Here is a 22,235-nt window from a genome sequence, read left to right on the forward strand (position 1 = left end):
ATTTCTTTAAGCTTTATTTTCCTGTTTATGATGCAAGCCATCGGATTAGGTTAAGGATTACACGAGAAATTCTAAGTAAATCAATCAGTATACTGCCTGAGCCATATAAACTATTATTTACATACTTTAAAAAAGTAATTATAAAATATTTGTTTCTCTTGAGAATTTGAGATCTCTCACAGAAATGTGAATTAAAAAAATATTTTAAAAAACTGATTTCAGAGAGGAAGAGAGAGGGAGAGATAGGAACATCAATGATGAGAGAGAATCACTGATTGGCTACCTCTTACACACCTCCTACTGGGACTGAGCCTGACACGGGGGCATTTGCCCTTACCGGGAATCAAACTGGTGACCTCCTGGTTCATGGGATGATGTTCAACCACTGAACCACTCCGGACAGATAGAAATGTGAGTTTTTATCTACTCATATTCCTAATGTAAAGCATGCCTAGTAGTATATTTAGAATACAGTAGTATATTTAGAATATATGTTCTTTATACATAGCAGTACATTTGGCAGTATGTTTAGAATATAGTAGGCATTGATAAATAGTGGCATTTACTTAATTATTTTTCAGTTTTTGTTTAATTGCCAAATATGTGATCCAATTTTGCCAGTCCTTCAGACCTTAGGATCTGGAAAGCCGTGTATCATTCTGAGGTCTTACATTTTTCATTTCTGTCTTCTGTTGTTTTTAATTAATTTAAAAATATTTCTTAGCTGTTGCCTGAAGTTTTTTATAGAAGCAGGCAGATTATAGGCATATAAATAAAATAAAATTAACATCTTAATATCTCCCACTGATCCAAGTGTCTCAAAGTATGGCCCAAGGAACCCCTCCACTAAAATTACCCAGGGCGCTTGTTAGAAAGTAAATACTAGAAACACCTATGAGGTCAGACCTCTGGTAATGGAGGCCAGTAATCTATCTTTAACATCCTCTCCAGGGAATTCTTATACAGTACTCACTAACGTTTAAGAGTACCTATTGTACATTAGGCCGGGACTTGTTTGGCTCAATGGATAGAGCGTCGGCTTGGGGACTGAAGGGTCCCGGGTTCGATTCTGGTCAAGGGCATGTACCTTGGTTGCGGGCATATCCCCAGTAGGGGGTGTGCAAGAGGCAGCTGATCGATGACTCTCTCTCATCGATGTTTCTAACTCTCTATCTCTCTCACTTCCTCTCTGTACAAAATCAATAAAATATATTAAAAAAAAAAAGAGTACCTACATTAGCCGAAACCGGTTTGGCTCAGTGGGTAGAGCGTCGGCCTGTGGACTGAAAGGTCCCAGGTTCAATTCCAGTCAAGGGTGTGTACCCTGATTGCGGGTACATCCTCAGTAGGGGGTGTGCAGCTGATCGATGTTTCTAGCTCTCTATCCCTCTCTCTTCCTCTCTGTAAAAAATCAGTAAGATATATTAAAAAAGAAAAAAAAAAAGAGTCCCTACATTAGACCGTAAGCTTTTTGTATCACTGTGCCCGGCATACAGTATATATTCAATAGTGCTTGTTTGCTAAATGGATTAATGATGCCACTTGAGGTGTGAAGCAATTTATTTGAGAACTCACAAAATCAAAATGTTCTATGCAAATGTAAGGCATTGACATTTTTGTTTATAATCTTAACCTCTCAACAGCATTTGCAGTTGATCATTCCCTCCTTGAAACATTTTCTTTTCCTATTTAAAAAAACAAACAGCATTTTCTCCTCTTTTCCTTCCCATCTCAATAGTCTCTCCTGTCTGATGCTGGCTCTTCCTCTCCTGCTGACTCTGACCTAAGCCTCACTCTCTTCTCTAAATGCCCTCATTCATGGCATTAACCACCATTGACATGCCAGATACTTTCATATCAATATTCCTGGCCCCGACCTCTCCCTAGAATGCCAAACTCATACATCCAGTTGACTGTTTGCTATCTCTACATCTCCCCATGGATGTCTATAGTCCATATTTGTTGCTTATATTCTTACTAGAGGCCAAGTGCATGAAAATTCATGAACTGGGTGCGGGGCGGGGGGGGGGGGGGGTGTGTCCCTCAGTCCGGCCTGCCCCGTCTTACAGTCTGGGAGCCCTCAGGGGCAGGAGGTGACCTGGCAATCAGGGAAGAAGACATGCCCATCACATCTCTGCTGCTGCCACTGTTGGCAGTGCAAGCCTCAGCTGGCCCTGGTTACCTGTGCCTCGGGTGGCTCTAGGTGGCTGGGCAGCTGCCATCAGTGGTTTGCCTGTGCCTCCGGCTGGCCCTGGGTGGCCAGAGGGCTGAGGGGAGTGGGGGACTCCGGAGGCAGGTGTGCGGCAAGGCCCCAGCAGGGATGAGGGGACTGGGTGTTTCCATTTTTGAGGGTGTGACAGTCAATTAGCATATTTCCTCCTTATTGGCTGTGGGCACCACTAGCTTTAAGGGCAGGGCAGTCAATTAGCATATTCCCTCTTTATTAGATAGGATGTGTGGTTTCTTCCCTGCCCAGGACTGGAGTCTCTGTTCGGTTAAGGGAATTCAAACCATTTAAATCTTGTGAGAGACTGCTTCTCATTTAAGAAATACAAGAAGACAGATATTTGCTTCCCCAGCATTCCTGGAAGCTAGCCCTGTTCCCCGGCTCAGTCAGTAAATGCACCCACTGGGGACTCCGGACAGTTAGCACTAGAAGCAGGGCAGTGAGGAGCTAATTCTGTAGGTGCTAGTGGCAGGGATACTAGGGGTGCAAACTGCTGTATCCCACAGGAGGAGGCAACAGCAGTGTCCTCCCACACTGGTTCTGCAGTGAAGTCCCGAGTTCCCCATCTCCCTATGGAACAGCCCACCTTCCAAGCTTGGTAAACTTAATTTCCTTGTGATAAGCTACCAAATAGTGTTTCAACAGCAATTTTTTCCTGCTTACATTAGCCAGTTAGTTTCTATTAGTACTACCTGTTTGCCACTAGCTACTGCCTGCAGAATTCTAATTCAATGTTCAATAGATATCTCAATATAGAGCACACCCAACTTAATTTCTCATAAACCTGCTGTTTCCCAGTTTTTCCAATCTCAGTAAACTATCATTTATCCAACTGCTTAGGCTAAAAATCTCGGTTGTTATCCTTGATGTCTCTTCTTCCCCCTTAATCTTTTCCATATAATCTATTAGCGAAGTCCATCAACTCTACCTCTAAAACACGTCCCCAGTGCATCCACTTCTCTCCATCAGTCACTACTGCCCTAGTCTAGGCTGCCACTCTCTCCTACTAGATTACTAGAACCACCTCCTAATGGCTCTCCCTGCTTCTACTCTGGCCGCCCCTACAATCTATATCCATAGCAAACCAAGATATTTTAAAAATACAAACCAGACCATGTCACTTCCCTGCCTAAAACCTTCAATGGCTTTTCCCTTGAAGTTAAAATAAAACCCAAGCTCCTTCCCCTGACTTACAAAGGCCTTCATGGTCTGACTATTGCCTGTCTCAGATTTCATGTCCTAACACTCCTGCTGTGTGGCAGCCACATTGGACTTTTTCTGTGTCTTGATGATTCAAAGCTCTGAAAGGTCTTTCTATTGATTTCAGCATGCACGGCTCCTTTCCTCATGTCTCAGCTTAAAGTCATTTGCTCAGTGAGGTCTTGCCTGATGACCCACTCGACAGTGTCTACTCAGTCATTCTTCGTCACATCACACTGGTTAATTCTCTGCAAAGCACTTGCTATATGATATCTTCTGAGAGCAGGAATCTTGGCTTAATTGACAAATCTATAATGTGTTGTTATTGTTAGTAACAATATTCACTCATTGAAAATATTTTTGAGGACTGTTACCATTATTAACAACAATAAAACCATACATTACCCAATGAGTAAACATCTGTTTAGCGAAGTTAAGTTGCCCATAGTCACACAGGTAACTGTGATAGAGCTAGGACTCAGCCAAGGCTATTAACTCATTCTACCCTTCCACCTACTCAAATCTTGATTTTCTATAAACTCTCAGCTTATAATGCTACATAAAGCCTTGTCTATTTAATCTAAAATCATATATCACATATATAAGTACCTCTATTGTCATATCATCATCTGTGATTTCATGTTATCTGATTATAACTTAAGTGATTAGCAACTTAGATCGCTTCTTCAATAAAGACCCTGAAAAACTGTCCTACTGTACTACTTAGTGTGCTACTAGTTTAATATTAAGAGTAGTGATTCTCAGAGGCTAAAGAAGTAATATGAATTGGCTTATTCTCTTACCATTTCCCCCATGGAAATGTTCCAACTGTACCTTTAGTTGACCTGTATAACCTCAGAAGCTACCAAATATCTGAGATGTCTATACTCTCCTAATTGCTGTTAATTCATTCTTTCCATATGCGACCATCTCTGTTCTCACCTGGCCCTGAAATTACATACTTCTCAGTTTCTACTCATTCATCCAATATAACTGCTTCTAATTGGTGATTTTTTTAGTTTAAATGATGGAGGGACAAACTATGGCCTGCAGGCTCAATCTAATCTGCTACTTATTTTTATATATAAAGTTTTATAGAACACAGCCATGCTCATATTTATATATAATCTATGCTGTTTTGCACTATAATGGCATAGTTGAATAGCTTCAACAAAGAACATATGGCCTGCAAAGCCTAAAATATTTTGTTATCTATGGTATTACTGAAAATGCTTGCCAAACCGAGGTTTAGAGGAAGCAAACTGAAAGCTAGAGTGGTGAAGTGATCTGTCCAAGATTCCACAGCTGGTAAGTAGCAGACGCAAAACTAGTCTTGGTCATTTACATGGACTTTATTTATAGATTCTGAAAGTCATGGTACCACCCAACAGTTTTAACTGACATCTCTGTAAGCTTCCTTGAGACTTCAGTAGTCTTATGTAAGCTCCTAGATAGCTTACCTCTATTCAATGGTAGGACAGTTTTTGGTAATTTGCAGGTTTTCACAATCAGAGTTTTCCAGAACACTGGGAAGTTTTGATGAAAGACAAAGCCAATAACAATGGTTTTGTTTGCGCCTAAAACTAGTGCTAAAAGAAATTTGACTATACAAGAGTCCTACTTAATTACCAGATGCCAGGCAGGTAACGGAAGTCCATAGGTCAGTCTAATATGCATGCTATTAAAGGGAGTGATAAAGGCTTTGGCCCAAAATGAAAAACAATACTGTAAAGCCAACCAAACACAGCTTCAGGCAAGAAAAGGAATTGACACCAAGCCCCCCGTTTCTATTCCTGGACTATATCATCAATTCCTATGAATCCTAAAAGGTCAAAATGTAAAATTCTAACCTTTAGATAACAAAATTTTAAACAAACTGATTTGTTCATTTATTAAAGTTTTAAGAATAAAGTACTCAAATAAAACAAACCAGTCAAATAAAATCTTCTTACCCCCAGTAGCCTTACCTTCAACAACATACACCTTAGTCAAAGGAAAATCAATACTCTTTGCCATTATTTCAATTTCTTGTTTAAGCTTTCCCTCAGGAAGAGGTGTGAATTTGTCAAATAAAGGGGCAATGTAATCAGCATAGATTGTGACAAGCACCTGAAAAGTAAATGTCAGAACAGCCTATAAATATGTTCTTACAAAGAACTACTAAAAAAAGAACTACTCATAATACAGATTCAATTGCATTGAAACAATTGTGTGACCCTAACCTTGAGAGCAGGGACCTTATCTATTTGTTCTGGTATTCCCAGTCCCAAACCGTACCAAATAGTAGTGCTCAACTCAATCAGTTTGATGAATTAAATCAAAATGAATAGTCTCAAAGTGGTAATAACTGAAAAGTCAAATGGTCCATTCAAAACTGTCTTGGGGATTTCATAAACCCATAAGAAGTTGGAATGCTGCCTTTTAGAGTAATCATGACAGATCTGAAGTCTTTGCTAAAAAGAATTACTAGCACCTGACTATATGCTAACTATTATTTGGTTGATCTGCCAAAATTAATTATCTGCAGTTCACAACTGTACACTTGGTTAAACAGCACTTCTTTGAGTATTTTGGAAGCATTTCCTCTTACTTCGTTTGCCATATAGCAGATATTTGTAAATCCAACTAGTGCCCATTTTCTAATCTTGATCCCACCAGTGGTAAGTGAAGCAATGAGCATCATGGTAATTCAGACTAAAATAAGGCTGCTCATTGGTGGAGTTAAAAGATGACAGATGATATTTTCTAGGAGCTGTCAACAGACAATTTTCATTGTGTTGTAGTGTTTGTGCTGTGAAACAGTTTAGAATGCGGGAAGGAGAAGAGGAAAAGAAGATGTGAGTGAGGGAAAATGAAGGGGAATGAGAGAAAAAGGGAGGGAGAAGGAAGAGAGGAGAGCAGAAGTGGTGGGGAGAAAAGCAGAAGGGAAGGTAGGAAGAAGGGGGGAAAGGAAGGAGGAAGGAACTGAGAAGGGAGAGGGAAAAGGGAGAAAGAAGGAAGGAAAAAGCAGAGGAAGAAAGCAAAAAAAAACACACCAGGTACATTTATGATTTCTTCTTCTTGTCCCTTTCAATCTATTCTCTTCAAAACAGCCATGATTTTCAGGCAATGGAGCTCACTCAAGAGTCACTAAATTACCAAAGTGTGTCACCCATTCTGGTGGCAACTCATAAATGCATAGCCCAAAATTGCCTGACAACTGGATCATTAAAAGAAACAACTAGCTTCTAAGATTTGTAAAAGTCAAACATAAGGAGAAGAAAATCTGTCAGTCAATTCTCCTATTTTTATAATCAAAAGCAGAAACCAATAGGGGAATTTATGATCACTTATGTATATTTTATCTGCTTAAGAACTGTTTACATGCTCATGAAGACTATATCATAATTATCCCATCAAGGAACTTTGTAAAAAACATGAAACAAAGATTTTACTCACCAGTGAAACAACTAATGTGAACAGCCAGGCGTAAATAAAAAAATAGTCACCCCCAATTTTAATAATGTAAAGTAGAAGTGAAGACACAGGCAATAAAATGCACTGAGTCACAATAAATTTTTTGATTGCATCTTTCATGAAGAACCCCAAAGTCTGAAAAAAGAAAACATCATCACAAGAAACTGAGAAACTGCTATTAAATAACTAATTAATGAATATAAAGAACACATTATGAAAGTAAATTTAAAAATTAAAAGGCAGTGAGACTATATGACATGACACTAGATAACGCAAGACAATAACTAAATGTCTTGCATTCTACAGTTTAAAATAAACTCATTTAAGTGTCAGCTGAAAAGCACTAGACATTGTGCTAGAAGAGTTTATGGCAAGACTTTAAACTACTATCTTTGCCACATGCAGTCCCCTTTTTCCTCAATTATTTCATGTTCTACAACAGTAAATTATGAACGCAAAAGGTCTTCACATTTAAGGGAGAACACTTGCATTTTCTATTATACCTGTTGATTGAAACCATGTTTTTCTTCTATCACAAAAGTATTATAAAGACTCCAGGGCAAACCAGTCAATGCGCTGAAAAGTGTAGCCATCAGCAGAAACACCAAAGACTGAGTGATCTAAAACACAAGAAGGAAAAGCAAAAACAAAAACACAGCGGTTTTTATAGTGTAATATTAATTCACTCTTAAAATGAATTCTTAGTGAACAAATTGATAAGTAATTGCTGAGTACCTACTAGATCTCAAGCAATATGCTTGATTCTATGGCTAATACAAACTCTAAAAATCATCTATACCCTCAAAGTTTACTTCTTAGAGAAGGAGGCAAAAAAAAAAAAAAAGTCCTCTTTTACTACATAGGCACTGTATGCAAGTTAACTAAAGGCATATAACAGTTAAAAGATTTGGAAATCCCATAGGCAGCAAAATGTCTTACATATGTCATAGCCATATCTTTACTGACACATCTCCCAGGACAATGGAAACTAAGGAGAAAATAAACAAATGGGACTGCATCAAAATAAAGAGCTTCTGCACTGAAAAAGAAACCATCAACAAAACAAGAGAGCCCAACGTATGGGAGAACATATTTGCCAATGTTACATTCGATAAGGGTTTAAATATGCAAAGTTTATAAGGAACTCATACAGCTTAACAAAAGAAAGATAAATAATCCAATTAAAAAAATAGGCAAAGGACCTAAATAGACACTTTTAGAAAGTGGACGCACAGAAGGCCAAGAGACATATAAAAACATGTTCAAAGTCACTGATCATCTAAGAGATGCAAATCAAAACAACAATGAGGTACCATGTAATACTTGTCAGAATGGCTATCATCAATAAATCAACATACAACAAATATTGGCGAGAATGTGGAGAAAAAGGAATCCTTGTGCACTGCTGGTGGGAATGCAGGCTGGTGCAGCCACTGTGGAAAAAAGTATGGAGTTTCCTCAAAAATTTAAAAATGGAACTCCCATTTGACCTAGTAATCCCACTGCTAGAAATATAGTCCAAAAACTCAGAAACACCGAGCAGAAAGGATATATGCACCCCTATGTTCATAGCAGCACAATTTACAATAGCTAAGATTTGGAGACAGCCTAAGTGCCCATCAGCAGATGAGTGGATTAGAAAACTGAGGTACATCTACACAATGGAATACTTCGCTGCTGTAAAAAAGAAAGATCTCTTACCATTTGCAACAGCATTATGCTAAGTGAAATAAGCCAGTCGGAGAAAGATAAATATCACATGATCTCACTCATTTGTGGAAGATAATAAACAACATATACTGATGAACAAAAATAGAGTCAGAGATACAGAAGCATTGAACAGACCATCAAACCTTAGAGGGAAGGCAGGGGAAAGAAGGGGTGTGGGATAAGAGATCAACCAAAGGACTTGTATCCATGCATACAAGCATGACCAATGGACACAGACACAGACAATAGGGACGTGGGGGCATTTGCTGGGGGTGGGGGCGGGAGCAGACAGGAAGATGTCAATGGGGGAAAAGGAGACATATGTAAAACCTTCAACAATAAAGAATTAAAAAAAAAAAAAGACTTGTAAATCAAGACATTTGCTTGTCTATAATCTTCTGAAACATCCCCCATTCTCTCTAGTTTATCAACTCATCTTAATAATCAATATAAAAAAATAATGATTTTTTTTTTGTGAGCTTTACAATTTTTGGCTATCTCCTACTGTCAGTTCTAAATATGTAAGGATATGAAAAAATAATCAAACTAATATTTATTTAGTATACTATCATACTATTTATTTAAAATATATTTTTTTATTTCAGAGAGGAAGGGAGAAAGGAGATAGAAACATTAATGATGAGAATCACTGATTGGCTGCTTCCTCATGCCCCCTACTGGGGATCAAGTCCAAACTCAGGCATGTGGCCAGATCTGGAATTGAACCATGGTCTCCTGATTCATAGGTAAATGCTTAACTACTGAGGCTTAATGGCTGGGCTAGTACACTGTAACTGAAACCATTAGAAACATTAAGAATTAATTAGCGTTTGCCTCGCCAGAGTGGCTCAGTGGTTGAGCCACTCTATGAACCAAGAGGTCCCTGGTTTGATTCCAGGTGAGGGCACATGCCCGGGTTGTGGGCTTGATCTACTGCAGGGGGTGTGTAGGAGGCAGCTGATCATGTTTCTATCTCTTTATCCTTCTCTGTTAAAAAAATCAATAAAACCATATTTTAAAAAAATAATTAGTGTTTGTAAAAAATGTAAGAGTATGCCGAAACCGGTTTGGCTCAGTGGATAGAGCGTCAGTCTGTGGACTGAAAGGTCCCAGGTTCGATTCCAGTCAAGGGCATGTACATTGGTTGCGGGCACATCCCCAGTAGGGGGTGTGCAGGAGGCAGCTGGTCTATGATCTTTCTCATCGATGTTTCTAACTCTCTATCCCTCTCTTCCTCTCTGTAAAAAGCCAATAAAATATATTAAAAAAAAAAAAAAGTAAGAGTAGTTTGAACAATGCTCGCCTTCTTGTTGTGTAACTTGCAGTGTGGAAATGGCACCTTTTCTCTGTCTTGGTAAATTGTTATTCTCCTCTCAAAGCTTTAGCAGCTTCGAACATTTTAACATTTTACTCTTTGAGCTTTCAATGTCATAAGATACCATTGAGGCCTTTAACATGGTAGTTTTTTGCCAGTGACACCAACTCTGGGACATCGTCCTTTCCGTCAAAGCCGCTCTCCTCATTTATACCAATAAGTCACTTCACCAAGTTCCTCTGGCTGCAGATCTAAATCTGCCTTTGATAGCAGGGGCAGCATTCCCAGGCCAGCTATTTCTTCTATAACTCCCCGTCTGTCAGAACTGAACTTCACTTCTGTGTTACCATTTTTCATTTATTTGCTACACTTTTATCTTTGTTGGCCAATCCCTTTTCAATTATCTATTTTTTTTAAATGTCAGGTGGATATTCTATCCATTTTTTTTTAAATAGCAGGAGGCAATACAATGCGTACTCAGAATAATTGAAAAACAGATGTGCAATGATCAATCACTGACACACTTAAAAAAAAGGCAGGTGATTAGTGACTGATGACAATGAGAATCTGTTATTTCCAAGTGAACTGTGGTGGACTAAAGAGCTAGCAAGGAAGTTTGTACTGTATGTGATTACTCATATAATATACTATGGCAACTGAAATTTGAACCATGTTTTTAAGGTACGGTACTGGTATTATTTAACTAAACTGTGTAATTGAAATTTGTGTACACCAGAACTGTGCAAAGAATGGACAACCAATACTACACAGCCATTAACGAGAACAAAGATCACCTGGAGGGGTGGCTCTATTGGTTAGAGGTTTGATCTCCATTTGGGGCAAGTGTGGGAAGTGACCGATCAATGTTTCTCTCTCTCTTTCAAATTAGTAAAAGTATATCCTCCGGTGAAGATTAAAATTAAAACACACACACACACACACACACACACACACACACACGACAAAGATCTATATATATGGACAGGAAGAAATCTCCAAAACATGTTAAATCCAAAAATAATATCTCATAATATGTATATAGACAGTGTTCATTCATTCAACAAATATTTATGGAGTACCTACTCTGTGACTGACACTGCCCTAGGCACTAGTGACATAGCAATGAAGACTACAGGAAGTGCCGAAAAACTGGTTTGGCTCAGCGATAGAGTGTCGGCCTGCGGACTGAAAGGTCCCAGGTTCGATTCAGATCAAGGGCATGTACCTTGGTTGTGGGCACATCCCCGGTAGGGGGTGTGCAAGAGGCAGCTGGTCGATGTTTCTCTCTCATCGACATTTCTAGCTCTCCATCCCTCTCTCTTCCTCTCTGTAAAAAATTAATAAAAATATATTTAAAAAAAAAGACTACAGGAAGTGTGCAAAAGTAGGTTTACAATTGTAAAACAAATAAATAATACAATAATTATAATTATTAAATAATTATGAAAAATAAACTGTTTCATGTACTCACAATTGTAAACCTACTTTTGCCTACACCTGTATATATAAAGTCTCTGTCTCCTTAAAACTTAAAATTCTTGTCAGGGCAATAAAAAGAAAACAAACAAATAAAATTACTGCAATAGTGGTAAGTGCCTTTATAAAGAAAAGAAAATAGCCCAGACAGTGTGGCTCAGTGGTTGAGTGCTGACCTATGAACTGGGAGATCGTGGCTGGATTCTGGTCAGGGCACATGCCAGGGTTGTGGGCTTGATCCCCAGTGGGAGCCCTGCAAGAGGCAGCCAACCAGTGATTCTCTCTCATCACTAATGTTGCTATCTCTCCCCTTCTCCCTTTCTTCCTGAAATCAATAAAAATATATTTTAAAAAAAAGGGACCCTAAAAGAATTTGGCTGCTTTAGAAAAGGGACATCAATCAGATGAGCTGAATTAAAGCCCAAGGTACCTATATACATATGTAGAAGAGACCCATCATTTCAAAAAGGAATCAGGGGGGAGGGAACAGACTGGGCACTTTCTAAGGGAAAGCCAGGAAGCAGTGTCTCAACATCCTTACAGGTGGGCAGCCTCAGGGTTAAGGCTTTGCCTTCAACTGGAGTTCCTGGAAGAGGGGGCAGACAAACCAAGAAGTTCAACGGAGACTGTAAGAGACACACACACACTCTGTCTTTGTCTGAAGTCTCTGCTAAGTTGTGTAGCACAGAGTACCTGCGTAGTGAGGGCTCAACAAAACACATGCCTTCCCGTTCGTTGCAGAGTTGTTCCCGAGAAGCAGCTTCCTAACCAGAGACTACATTACTCACTCAGCTCCCCGCGTCTGAGACTAAATGAGCGGTTCCCCTCCAAAAGGTGCACACAAAGGACAGCTATCGTTTCAGAGCCACGGAAGCTAAGAAAGGATGTACATACCTCATATTCTGGTCCAAAGCCAGCACAGCCACAGAACCGTCCGGAAAGTCTCCAGAGATAAGGGATTCCTCCAAAGAGAAGAATAAGCTATAAAACAAAGCATACCTTGCTCACATTTGAGCAGTACTAGAAACCATCATGGTATAGAGAAAAAAGGACCTGTCTTATTTAGGATAAAATATGCATTTAGATGAATATAGACCAATTGAGATACTAAACTTAGACAGTTAAAAGGTATTTGCCTATACATTTTATATGGGTGAATTTTGTAATATGTGAATTACCTATAATAATAAAAGTGTAACTGAAGAGGCACCATATCAGTGTAAAGATTGTGGGAAAGCTTTCAGTGGTAAAGGCAGCCTCATTCGACACTATCGAATACACACCGGAGAGAAACCTTATCAGTGTAATGAATGTGGAAAGAGCGTTAGTCAGCACGCAGGTCTTAGTTCTCATCAGAGACTCCACACTGGAGAAAAGCCGTATAAATGTAAGGAGTGTGGAAAAGCCTTCAACCACAGCTCCAATTTTAATAAACATCATAGAATCCATACTGGAGAAAAGCCCTATTGGTGTAATAATTGTGGGAAAACCTTCTGTAGTAAGTCAAATCTTTCCAAACATCAGAGAGTCCACACTGGAGAGGGAGGAGTGCTTTAACTGTCAGGTAGGCTCTCAATGTTTGTGTATGTGTGTTTTTGTAACTCGAGAACATGAGTGCTAGGGAGAAGTCAGATAATTGTAATGTAAACGGAAGTGCTAGCTTTTTTTTTCACTCAACATCAAGATACCCTGGAGGAGTGAGAGCAATAGCACAGAAGGAAGGTGCTGGAGGGTGTGGTGGATTCCTCACTCGTTAGCTTAACTGGGGCTGATCCCCTCACCACACTCCAGGTCCCAGTAACCATGCCGGCATTGCCTTTTGTATTGTTAAAGTGATGTGTATCAAGTATAATTATGGAGGAAGCATTATGACTTTAACTTTTAACATACCTTAAAGAATTATGATTTGCAAAGAATTGAGCCATTTGAACACAATATAACCTGATTCAGATTTTATAACATCTTGTAATACTTCAGGACTGTTATAATAAATGGAATGTTGTTTATTGAACACTATTCTAGAGAGAAAAACTATTCCTACTGATTTATCTTTTTGGAAATTTGGATTTGGGATAAATAAAATATGTAGTACTTGTGAATGAATATGTATATTAGGAAATTGCAGTAGTGTGTAGAATAGTTGTATTTTGGTCTATGCTTTTTTTCCCTATGTGTTAATACATTTTTTTCATCACTGGGGAAAAAAAATAATAATAAAAGTGTAATAAGCTCATTAGACCGGACGTACTTCTGGACACTTTTCCGGACGTGGCTACGAGGTAGGGAGGGATCCAGGCAGCTACCACAGCTGCAAAAGCCTACGCTTGCACGAATTTCATGCATTGGGCCTCTAGTATCTCAATAAAGCTGTTTAAAGAAAGAAAAAAAAACTTTTGCCAAAAGACCATAAAAGGCTTTCTGAATCAGGAAATAAGATTAGAAAGGCTAAGCAACTTATCCAAAATCCCACAACTACTGAGTGACAGAAATGGATTGAACCAGGTTTTATGGCTCCATAACTGGCTTTTCCTAAAAAAAAAAAAAAAAAAAAAAAAAATCACCCCTTCAGCCAGGACAAAGTATCAGTATTGATTCCTGCCTGTCCACTTATCAAATTGGGACAGAATGGACTCTCTGGGCCTTCTCCAGGTAAGGAGAAGGTGAATCCTGAGGTAGGAGTCAGGGTTTCATAGGAGACCCCTGTCTCAGCACACCTTTGTCTTTGGCAAATAAAGTGAACACAGATATTCACCAAATCATTTGGACACTGGCGTGAGGAAGCTCTTAAAATCTGAGAATACATGCTGAAGAAACACGTATTTCCCACAACAGATACAAGTTTGTGAAACTCATTTGGTCAAGAAGAATCAATTTATTGTTTCTTCCTGTGGAGTCTCAGGAATACAATGATCAATCACACTTTTTGGTTAGAAGCACAATATCCCACCAGTTCCTTGTGCTTTGAGGGTTTGAGGCACTTTAATATAGTTCATGGGTATTCTCCCAACCTACTTTGCATTTTTACCTACGAATCCATAAATAATATCGTGGTTTATACATGCTTTTTAAGAATGTATATAAATGACATCATATGGTACAACCTGCCTTTTATACTCTACATTTTTTTAGATCCATCCTTGGTGAATTTTAACTTTATTCAGTATAATCAGCTTGTTTTCTAAAGTATTTATACCAAAGTATGCTCCCATCAGCATTATTGAGTGTTCCTGTTTCCCCACAATCTCACTCACAGTGGGTGCTATCCATCTTTTAGATTTTTACCAGTACACTGGGTTGGTTTAATACCAGTGATCTCAAATATGATCTCTGGATAGCAGCATTACCTGGGAATATGTTAGAAATGCAAATTCTCAGGCTCCACACCGGAACTTCTGAATCAGAAACTGGAAATGGGGCCCAGCAGTCTCCAGATAAATCTGATGTACACCCAAATTTAGAAAACACTGTTTTAATAAGTTGCTTTAAAAGGCTCCCTTAGTTCTATGTCCAGCTATTTTCACTGTACAATAACTAACTCAATCATAGGTGTAAACCCTGTTTTCCCAAAAGACATGCTTTGGCATCAGTGCATGATATATGCTCCACTTGTTGAACTAATCGACTTGGGATGAATTTCTTTCATCCTATTCTCAATACTAATAAATAATACAGAATCAAGGATTTATAATGTCTTTGGTGAAGGGCTGAAACACTTAAAATTAAAAGTCCAGCTTTTAAGTAAGTACCAAGGGTAGCTTTAATATGAACTTTGAATGCATCTATGAATGTATTTGGGTACTGCTGTTGCAACCTTGTTTAGATCCTCTGAGGAGTGAAAAACTAAGTACAGTGAACAATAAACTTTCTCTATATTGATACTCTCCCTGAGTAGGCTCCTGGGATAGCCTATAAAAAGAACTAATGATCTCAGCAATAATAAGTCCAGTGCTTTTATAATTTCACTGAAGTAAGTCTTGTAAAGCAGGCAGGGCAAGAGCATAGTCATTTCTGTTTTATAGACGAGGCAACTGAAACTCAGAAAGGTTCAGGAATTTGCCTCAAGAAACCCAATGACTAAGTAATTGCTGTGTTAAGCACTGTACTAAGTGCTTCACTTACATTATCTTCCTTAGTCCTTGCTATAAACCACGAGCGACATGGTTTAATATCTACCTACTTCTCATCTTAAAGAGGAGAAAAATGAGGCTCAAAGAGGCTAAAACTCACCCAGAAATAAGCAGAAATTAAAGCAGCAACAATTGAAACTTTTCTACTCGGCCCTACGCTACTCTTCGGCCATTCCATTTCCTAAGAGGGCTCTTTATTGATCTCTATGAGAAGTTAGGAAAGCCTGTCTGAGAGGCTGGGCATTTTCTCTCTGGGTGCTGTCACGTATGAGTCAACAGTGGCACCTGTGGGCACACAAGGCCTCTGCTTATGTTCCCTCAGGTAAAAAATACTAAGGCAACGGAGCAGCCGGGTCTGGTGCGGCCAGGCCTGGAGCAGCGGCTGCCAGGCTGGGAGCAGCCAGGCCCGGAGCAGCCGGGTCTGGTGTGGTCAGGCCCGGAGCAGCGGCTGCCAGGCTGGGAGCGGCCAGGCCCGAAGCAGCCGGGCCCAGAGCAGCCGGGTCGGGTGCGGCCAGGCCCGGAGCAGCAGCAGCCAGGTCCAGAGCAACTAGGTCGGGAGCGGCGGTGACCAGACCCGGAGCAGCTGGTTGTGGAACGAACCAGAGCAACAGAGGCCAGGCCTGGAGCAGCCAGGCCCGGAACGGCTCGCTCCTCGCCTGCCCCTGCCCCACGGCTGCCTCTCAGACATGGCTGGAAACTTTTGGGTTAACTTGAGGGTCTGCTGAATCAAGTGATGAAGGCTTAGATCTGGATGTGTTGAGTTAGTATAGGGCTGGGGTGTTGATCTGTGTTGATCTGTGAGTGCCTTGGGTGGGGCCTGGATGAGTCTGGTTGACCTATTTGGAAATGTCTTTTGTGTGAAATGTATCATTGGGCATGTGGTGGTATTATTGATATGAGAAAATGCTAAGTAACTGATTTACTATCTGAAAAGGGATTTACTATCGGGGAAAGGGAGGGAGGAAGAAACTGAACATAAATTGCACCTATGGATGAGGACAATGGGGGATGGGGAGGGGGCGGAGGGTGGGGTGGGAACCTGGTGGAGGGGGGAAGAAATGAGGAACCTTTGTAATAATATGAACAATAAGGATTGATTTTAAAAAAAAATACTAAGGCAAGAAAAAAAGTTTAAGTTAATCTTTGTACTTGTTCTCTGTGATCAAGCCTATTGATTTGAATCAATACAAAACAGGAATTAATGAACTTGTTTTCAAACAGAACAGGATTTCAAAGTAACACAAAATGCTTCATATCTAATGGCAAATGTAGCTGCTAATTCCCCAAGGAGAAATAGCACATTCATGCTGCAGTCTCTAGAGTTTCGAGAATGGTTTCTTCAATGTAGTTTTAAAGACTCAGAAGAGCAGAGTTTGAAACCCATTTTCCTATTTATTAGTGACACCTAGTCATTAAAAAGGCAAGCCATTTAATTTCTCTGAGCCTTCACTTTCTCAGCCATAAAAAGGGAATAATGCCTATACTTTCTACCACAGAGACTGTTGTAAACATCAAACAAAGCGATAAATATAAAAATAATATACGAAGTGAAAAATCACTACCCATACAGCTATTACAATGACTATTCCTGTTCTCACCTTTCGCCCATCAGTACTGCTTCTAGCTTGAGCCACAGCAGATGACAGAGCGCTCATTCTGTTTGTACTCTCCTTGCCTCTACCATCTCCTAGAGCAAACTGAACCACCCCCATGTCACCAACTGTAACAATAAAGCTACCACCCAGCACCACAAACCCCTTCCCCTCTGACAGCTGTCAGTCTGTTCTCTACAAGTACCTATGAGTCTGTTTCTATTTTATTAGTTTATTTTGTTCATTAGGTTCTACATATATCTGAAATCATAACAGCTACATTCCTGCCTCTTTTGCTTCAGACCTATTCTATCATTAACAAAGGTAAGAAAAGCATTCTGAGATTGGTACATGTATTTATATTTTAAAAAATATAAAAAGGAAAACAAACATTACAAAGTATTAAACAGCCCAGCAAGCATGGTTCAGTGGTTGAACGATGACCTATGAACCAGGAGGTCACCGTTCGATTCCCTATCAGGGCGCATGCCCAGGTTGTGGGTTTGATCCCCAGTGTGGAATGTGCAGGAGGCAGTCGATCAATGATTCACTCTCATCATTGATATTTCTCCTTCACTCTCCCTTTCCCTCCTCCCTCTCCCTTCTTCTCTGAAATCAATAAAAATATATTTGTTAAAAAGTATTAAACAATTTGATAGATTGTCTCTTCAAGAAGTAAATTACTCACAGTGCCTTCGATCTCTGAATAGAGTCCTGACCAAAAGCTGAAGGTACTTTTATCCAGCTGATACAGTCGAGATTTCTCAAACGTTTCCGAATCTATGATCTGTCCTAACTCCATTGGTACATGAGTTGTTGTTTTATATATCCGTCTCTGAAATATTTTGAAGAAAACACTTTAGTAAAACAGTCAAACCAAGTCATTATTTATTACAATAGTCATTCATGATCAAACATTGAATGGTTTATAGTGTTAATTTGCCACATAAGCCTATTGAATTTGCTTTATACATACACAAATAATGTATTTGATCAAACACATTGTCTACTAAAGCAACTAATACAGAAAGTAAAAGAAGAACAAGAGAATCTGAAGCTGGCTGACTATGTAAGATTAGAATCAGTGTTGTCATCATACTTCAGCTTGCATATATAAACCACAAATGATACCATCCATTTCAGGTATAAATATATCCTATAATTCAGAAAAGGAATTCATGCAAACAAATTACAAGTCACAATATCTGTTAATACTCCTGGTTAGCATACAAGGAACTAAATATGCTAACCATGAGTATTAACAGATATTGTGGCTAGAAATTAAATTTGGTCCAAGCAGCCAAATTAAGGAAAATTTGAGGAATAACAGACACAAACATATCAGATCTTCAAAAAAGTCAAATTTTCTTGTTAAATCAAATGCTAAAAGATACTTTCAGCTCAGGGGACACAATACAAGGAACAGATATCAAATAATATAATGGACAGTATCTTCTACAATGGTTTTATGACAAAAGGCTTTTCTATTTATTGTTGTGCCTCTTACTAAACCCTCATTAAAAGGCACTCCATGAAGGCATAACTGAGTAAAGAAGACACTATAGAAAAGTAGTTACTGAAATAGGCTTATTATTTAAGACAGATGTTCAAACCCACTCCCAATTTAGATACTACATATTGTGTGCTTGCTTCCTTTATGCAAATTATCTTCTCTAGGCGGACAAGACTCTGAATTTTTTTTTTTTTTTTTTTTTTTTTTTAAGGAAAAAGAGTTCAGGTCCTCGGAGGGATTTATTTTCAGAAAATGGTTTCCCGATCCTAAGGTTGAGCAAGACTGTGAAACGTCACGAGGAAGTTGTGCTTCTAAAATGTTAGTGATTCTAAAATCTTCCCTTTGAAGGCCTATAGATCGCTGCCAAAGATAACAACAAAGATAAGCCCGGGGGCCTTAAGGAAGCTGCGGGGCAGGCATAAGAGCCAAACCTGACCAGACGGCAGGCTGCTTTCCCTTCCACCAGGCCCTACCCGCCTGAGTCCCACGATCACGTTGCGGAAAACGTCCCCAAGGCACCAGGTCCTCTCAAGGCCAATCCCACCATCGGGACAAATCAGGGGGCTCAGTGGAGACTCGAGAGGGTCGAGGCTGGGTGCTGGGTGCAGCATTCATTCGGGGACTTGGGGTGGAGACCAGGGCTGGCCGGGTGTCGGGATCAGCTGGGCTCGGGCTGGGCTCACCTGCCGCTGCGCCAGGAAGGTCTCCCAGAGGTACACGGTCCAAGAGAACAGCAGCACGGCCCCGAAGATACGCTTCTCGGCCGGCATCTCCCACAACGGGTCCAGCGACGCCCACATCCCCGCGGCCACCCGGTTCCGCCGGCTCCTTAAAGCGTGCAACCAGTGCCACCCCGACGCGGTCCCCTCAGAGCGGCCGGCTGGTGTCACAGCTATTTCCGTCCCTTCCGAGCGCCCCTGCACCGGCGTCCGCCCCCATCCCACGCCCTGCGCGCAGCCGGCGGTGTCACACAGATACTCTTCCCGCTGCCCATGCCTCTCCGGCCTGCCCCGTCTCTGCCGGAAACGGACCATTCCCGCCTCCCTCACTTCCGGGGAACTGAAACCCTGACGCCGCGTTCCGGCCTCCGCCAACCCGGCTCCGGCCGCAGACCTGGTCATGCTGAGCTGCACACCAACATGGTTTCCCTCCCGCTCCTTGCCGAGGCTCCCGGCTCCCCTCTGGCGCTGCTTTCTAGCTTCCAGATCTGCAATGGCCTCTCTTCGCTTCGGAGCTGGCCCTGCTGGGCTGCGACCTGAGCCGTATTCCCTGCCGGGACGAGCCCACCGGAAGGGGCACCGGGCGGGCACTCCGGCCCCGGAGTTACTGGGAAGGAGGAGGGAGGAGCCGAAGTCTCGGGCTCTAGAGGCCATTCCTAACTAATGCTATTCGGATGGTGGGATGTTCATCCCGGGACACTTTAGGATTAACGGGATAGTTAACAGGGAGACCAGGCATGTAAGTGCTGTCTTGTGGCCTGAATCGGGGGATTCTGAATTCAGGTATGTTAGAGAATGGGCCGGAGGGATGAGATTTTCATTCAAAACCTCGCCTCTTCCACCTCAAGCGAGTCCAAGGCGGCCTTTTGCCGAAGAGAGAGAGTGCGCTGGAGCCAAGTGAAGAGGCCTCACTGGATTCAGGGACAAGCTCCTCCCAAAGCACAGTGCCGTGTCCGTCTTGGAATTCAGCCGTGAAATGTGGCCACGGGGACGCCTGGGAGCACATTTGTTTGACTTGAAAAGTGAAATATTTCCCGACGGAAGATAAATCTGACTTGGTTCATTGGATTGACAGAGTGGCATTGCTACTGTGCATAATTACAATATTTGCAATGAATTGAGCGAAATCTGCAGCTGCAACTAAAATAGATTTAAATTACAGTGAAATCGCAGTGCTAAAGATGTGTGGAAATTAACACTATCTTGAGTTTCCCAACGTTTCCGAAATGCTTTTAAATGAGGGTAGTTATATAATTAAATGTCACTTGAAAAAGTGATGGACTGTAATGACAGAATAAATTGTTTTGCAAGTCAAATTGTTTTCAGTTCTTTGCTTTCAACAAAATTGGTGGTGGACCTAATTGAATTGTCAGCTAATGAAGGGACATTATTTGATTTGTGGTATATAACGGAGAAGGAAATAAAAGAATTAATTGACATTTCTATTAGAAAACTAGCATTCCTATTTATGGAGTAATATTTCTCAGTACTATATCTACAGAAACAAACAAGTTAATTAGTAATAGTCATTCAGACATGAGTTCATTGGTGGGGAAGCCCCACCCATCACTAAGAAATACATTTATAGAAGTGTTTTACATTTTATGTTTATTATTAAATGTGTAATATAATTTTGCACAGATTTTTAATAATTAATTGTAATGATAATTATAATAACTGGTCAATTCAAAGAATTCTAATACATAGACACATACAATTACAAAAATTTTAAAAATTCTAATAGGTACATATTTTTATCCCAAACAAGGATCAATTAAAGGTTTTACTAACAAAAAGTTACATTTGGATAACATTTTATGGGAAAGTGGAATATAAATGTAAATTAGAAATGATAAAAGAAAATGTAGAATTGACAAATGTTAAAGAGCTTACTTGTATAATTTTAAATGGATGATAGTGGTTATTTATGTGGATTCTGTTGGATACATTATAAAAAGTAATTTTACAATTTTATCTTAAATTGTCATTATTTATTCTGGTAATTTGCCAGAATTTACATGCATTGCAACCACTTGGTTTTTTTTAATCAAGATTTTCCATTGATTTTTAGAGTATAAGAGAGAGGAAAGACAGAAATATCGATGTGAGAGAAACACATCAATTGGTTGCTTCCCTGCATGATGCCCGACCAGGGCCTAGGCTGGGGAGGAGCCTGCAATGAGATATGTGCTCTTGACCGGAATAGAACGCTTGGGTCCACAGGCCCACGCTCCATCCACTGAGCCAAATTGGCTAGGGCTCCATTGCAACTATTTAAATGAATTATGAAAACTTAGATGTTAACTTAAAATATGAAGGGATAAACTCTTTTTCCAAATTCTCTCTCCCTTGGTCTACCATTGCTATACCCTCTTCAGTCTTGTCTTCATCTGTCTAGGTCCATCCAACCTGCTACAGTTGGTCCAAAATTTCACAGAAGCTCCAAACTTTGTGGCTAAGAGTGAACATTTAGTCCGGCTGCTTGAGTGCCAGTCATAGTTGTATCATATATTAGCAAGTTGCTTAACCTCTCTGTACCTCAGTTTCCGATCAGTAAAATGAGAATAATAGTATTTGCTTTCTCATATTGTGAGGACCAAATAAGAAAAATCATGTAAATATCTTAGCAGTGTGCTGGTTTGCCCAATAAAGATTAGTTACCATCTCCCCATACATGTGAAAATTGTATCATAGTGTTGATCTTTGTATGTGCCCTGATCGGGACCAAACCTGCAACCTTGACACATTGGGATGATGCTCTAACCAACTGAGCACTGCCAAACTGGATTCACATGAGAGTTCCCCTAAATTCAAGATGTTATGACCCCACTGTGTTATAATTCCTTGTTCTGAAATCACCTGTCCAGTCAACCAAACTAAATGCTCCTGAAACACTCAGG

General features: G+C 40.2%; 1 protein-coding gene across 5 annotated transcripts in view; it reads right to left on the minus strand.

Moving 5' to 3' along the window:
* ZMPSTE24 (zinc metallopeptidase STE24) overlaps window positions 1-20,512 on the minus strand; it is a 39,820-nt gene extending 19,308 nt beyond the window's left edge. Inside the window, exons 1-6 of one of the 5 annotated variants that reach the window (XM_036447649.2) lie at window positions 19,300-20,505; window positions 17,792-17,938; window positions 12,279-12,365; window positions 7,387-7,503; window positions 6,866-7,018; window positions 5,395-5,536 (exon numbers count right to left, since the gene is read on the minus strand). In XM_036447649.2, the coding sequence (XP_036303542.2) occupies window positions 5,395-5,536; window positions 6,866-7,018; window positions 7,387-7,503; window positions 12,279-12,365; window positions 17,792-17,938; window positions 19,300-19,989 (1,336 nt within the window). In that variant the 5' untranslated portion in view covers window positions 19,990-20,505. Of the gene's footprint in view, window positions 1-5,394; window positions 5,537-6,865; window positions 7,019-7,386; window positions 7,504-12,278; window positions 12,366-17,791; window positions 17,939-19,299 lie in introns of all 5 variants that reach the window. The other 4 variants (XM_045584799.1, XM_045584797.1, XM_045584798.1 and 1 more) reach the window with 4 other exon arrangements.
* Window positions 20,513-22,235: the final 1,723 nt, after the last annotated feature.

Source organism: Pipistrellus kuhlii, unplaced genomic scaffold, assembly GCF_014108245.1.
Source record: "Pipistrellus kuhlii isolate mPipKuh1 unplaced genomic scaffold, mPipKuh1.p scaffold_m20_p_2, whole genome shotgun sequence".
Taxonomy (NCBI): domain Eukaryota; kingdom Metazoa; phylum Chordata; class Mammalia; order Chiroptera; family Vespertilionidae; genus Pipistrellus; species Pipistrellus kuhlii.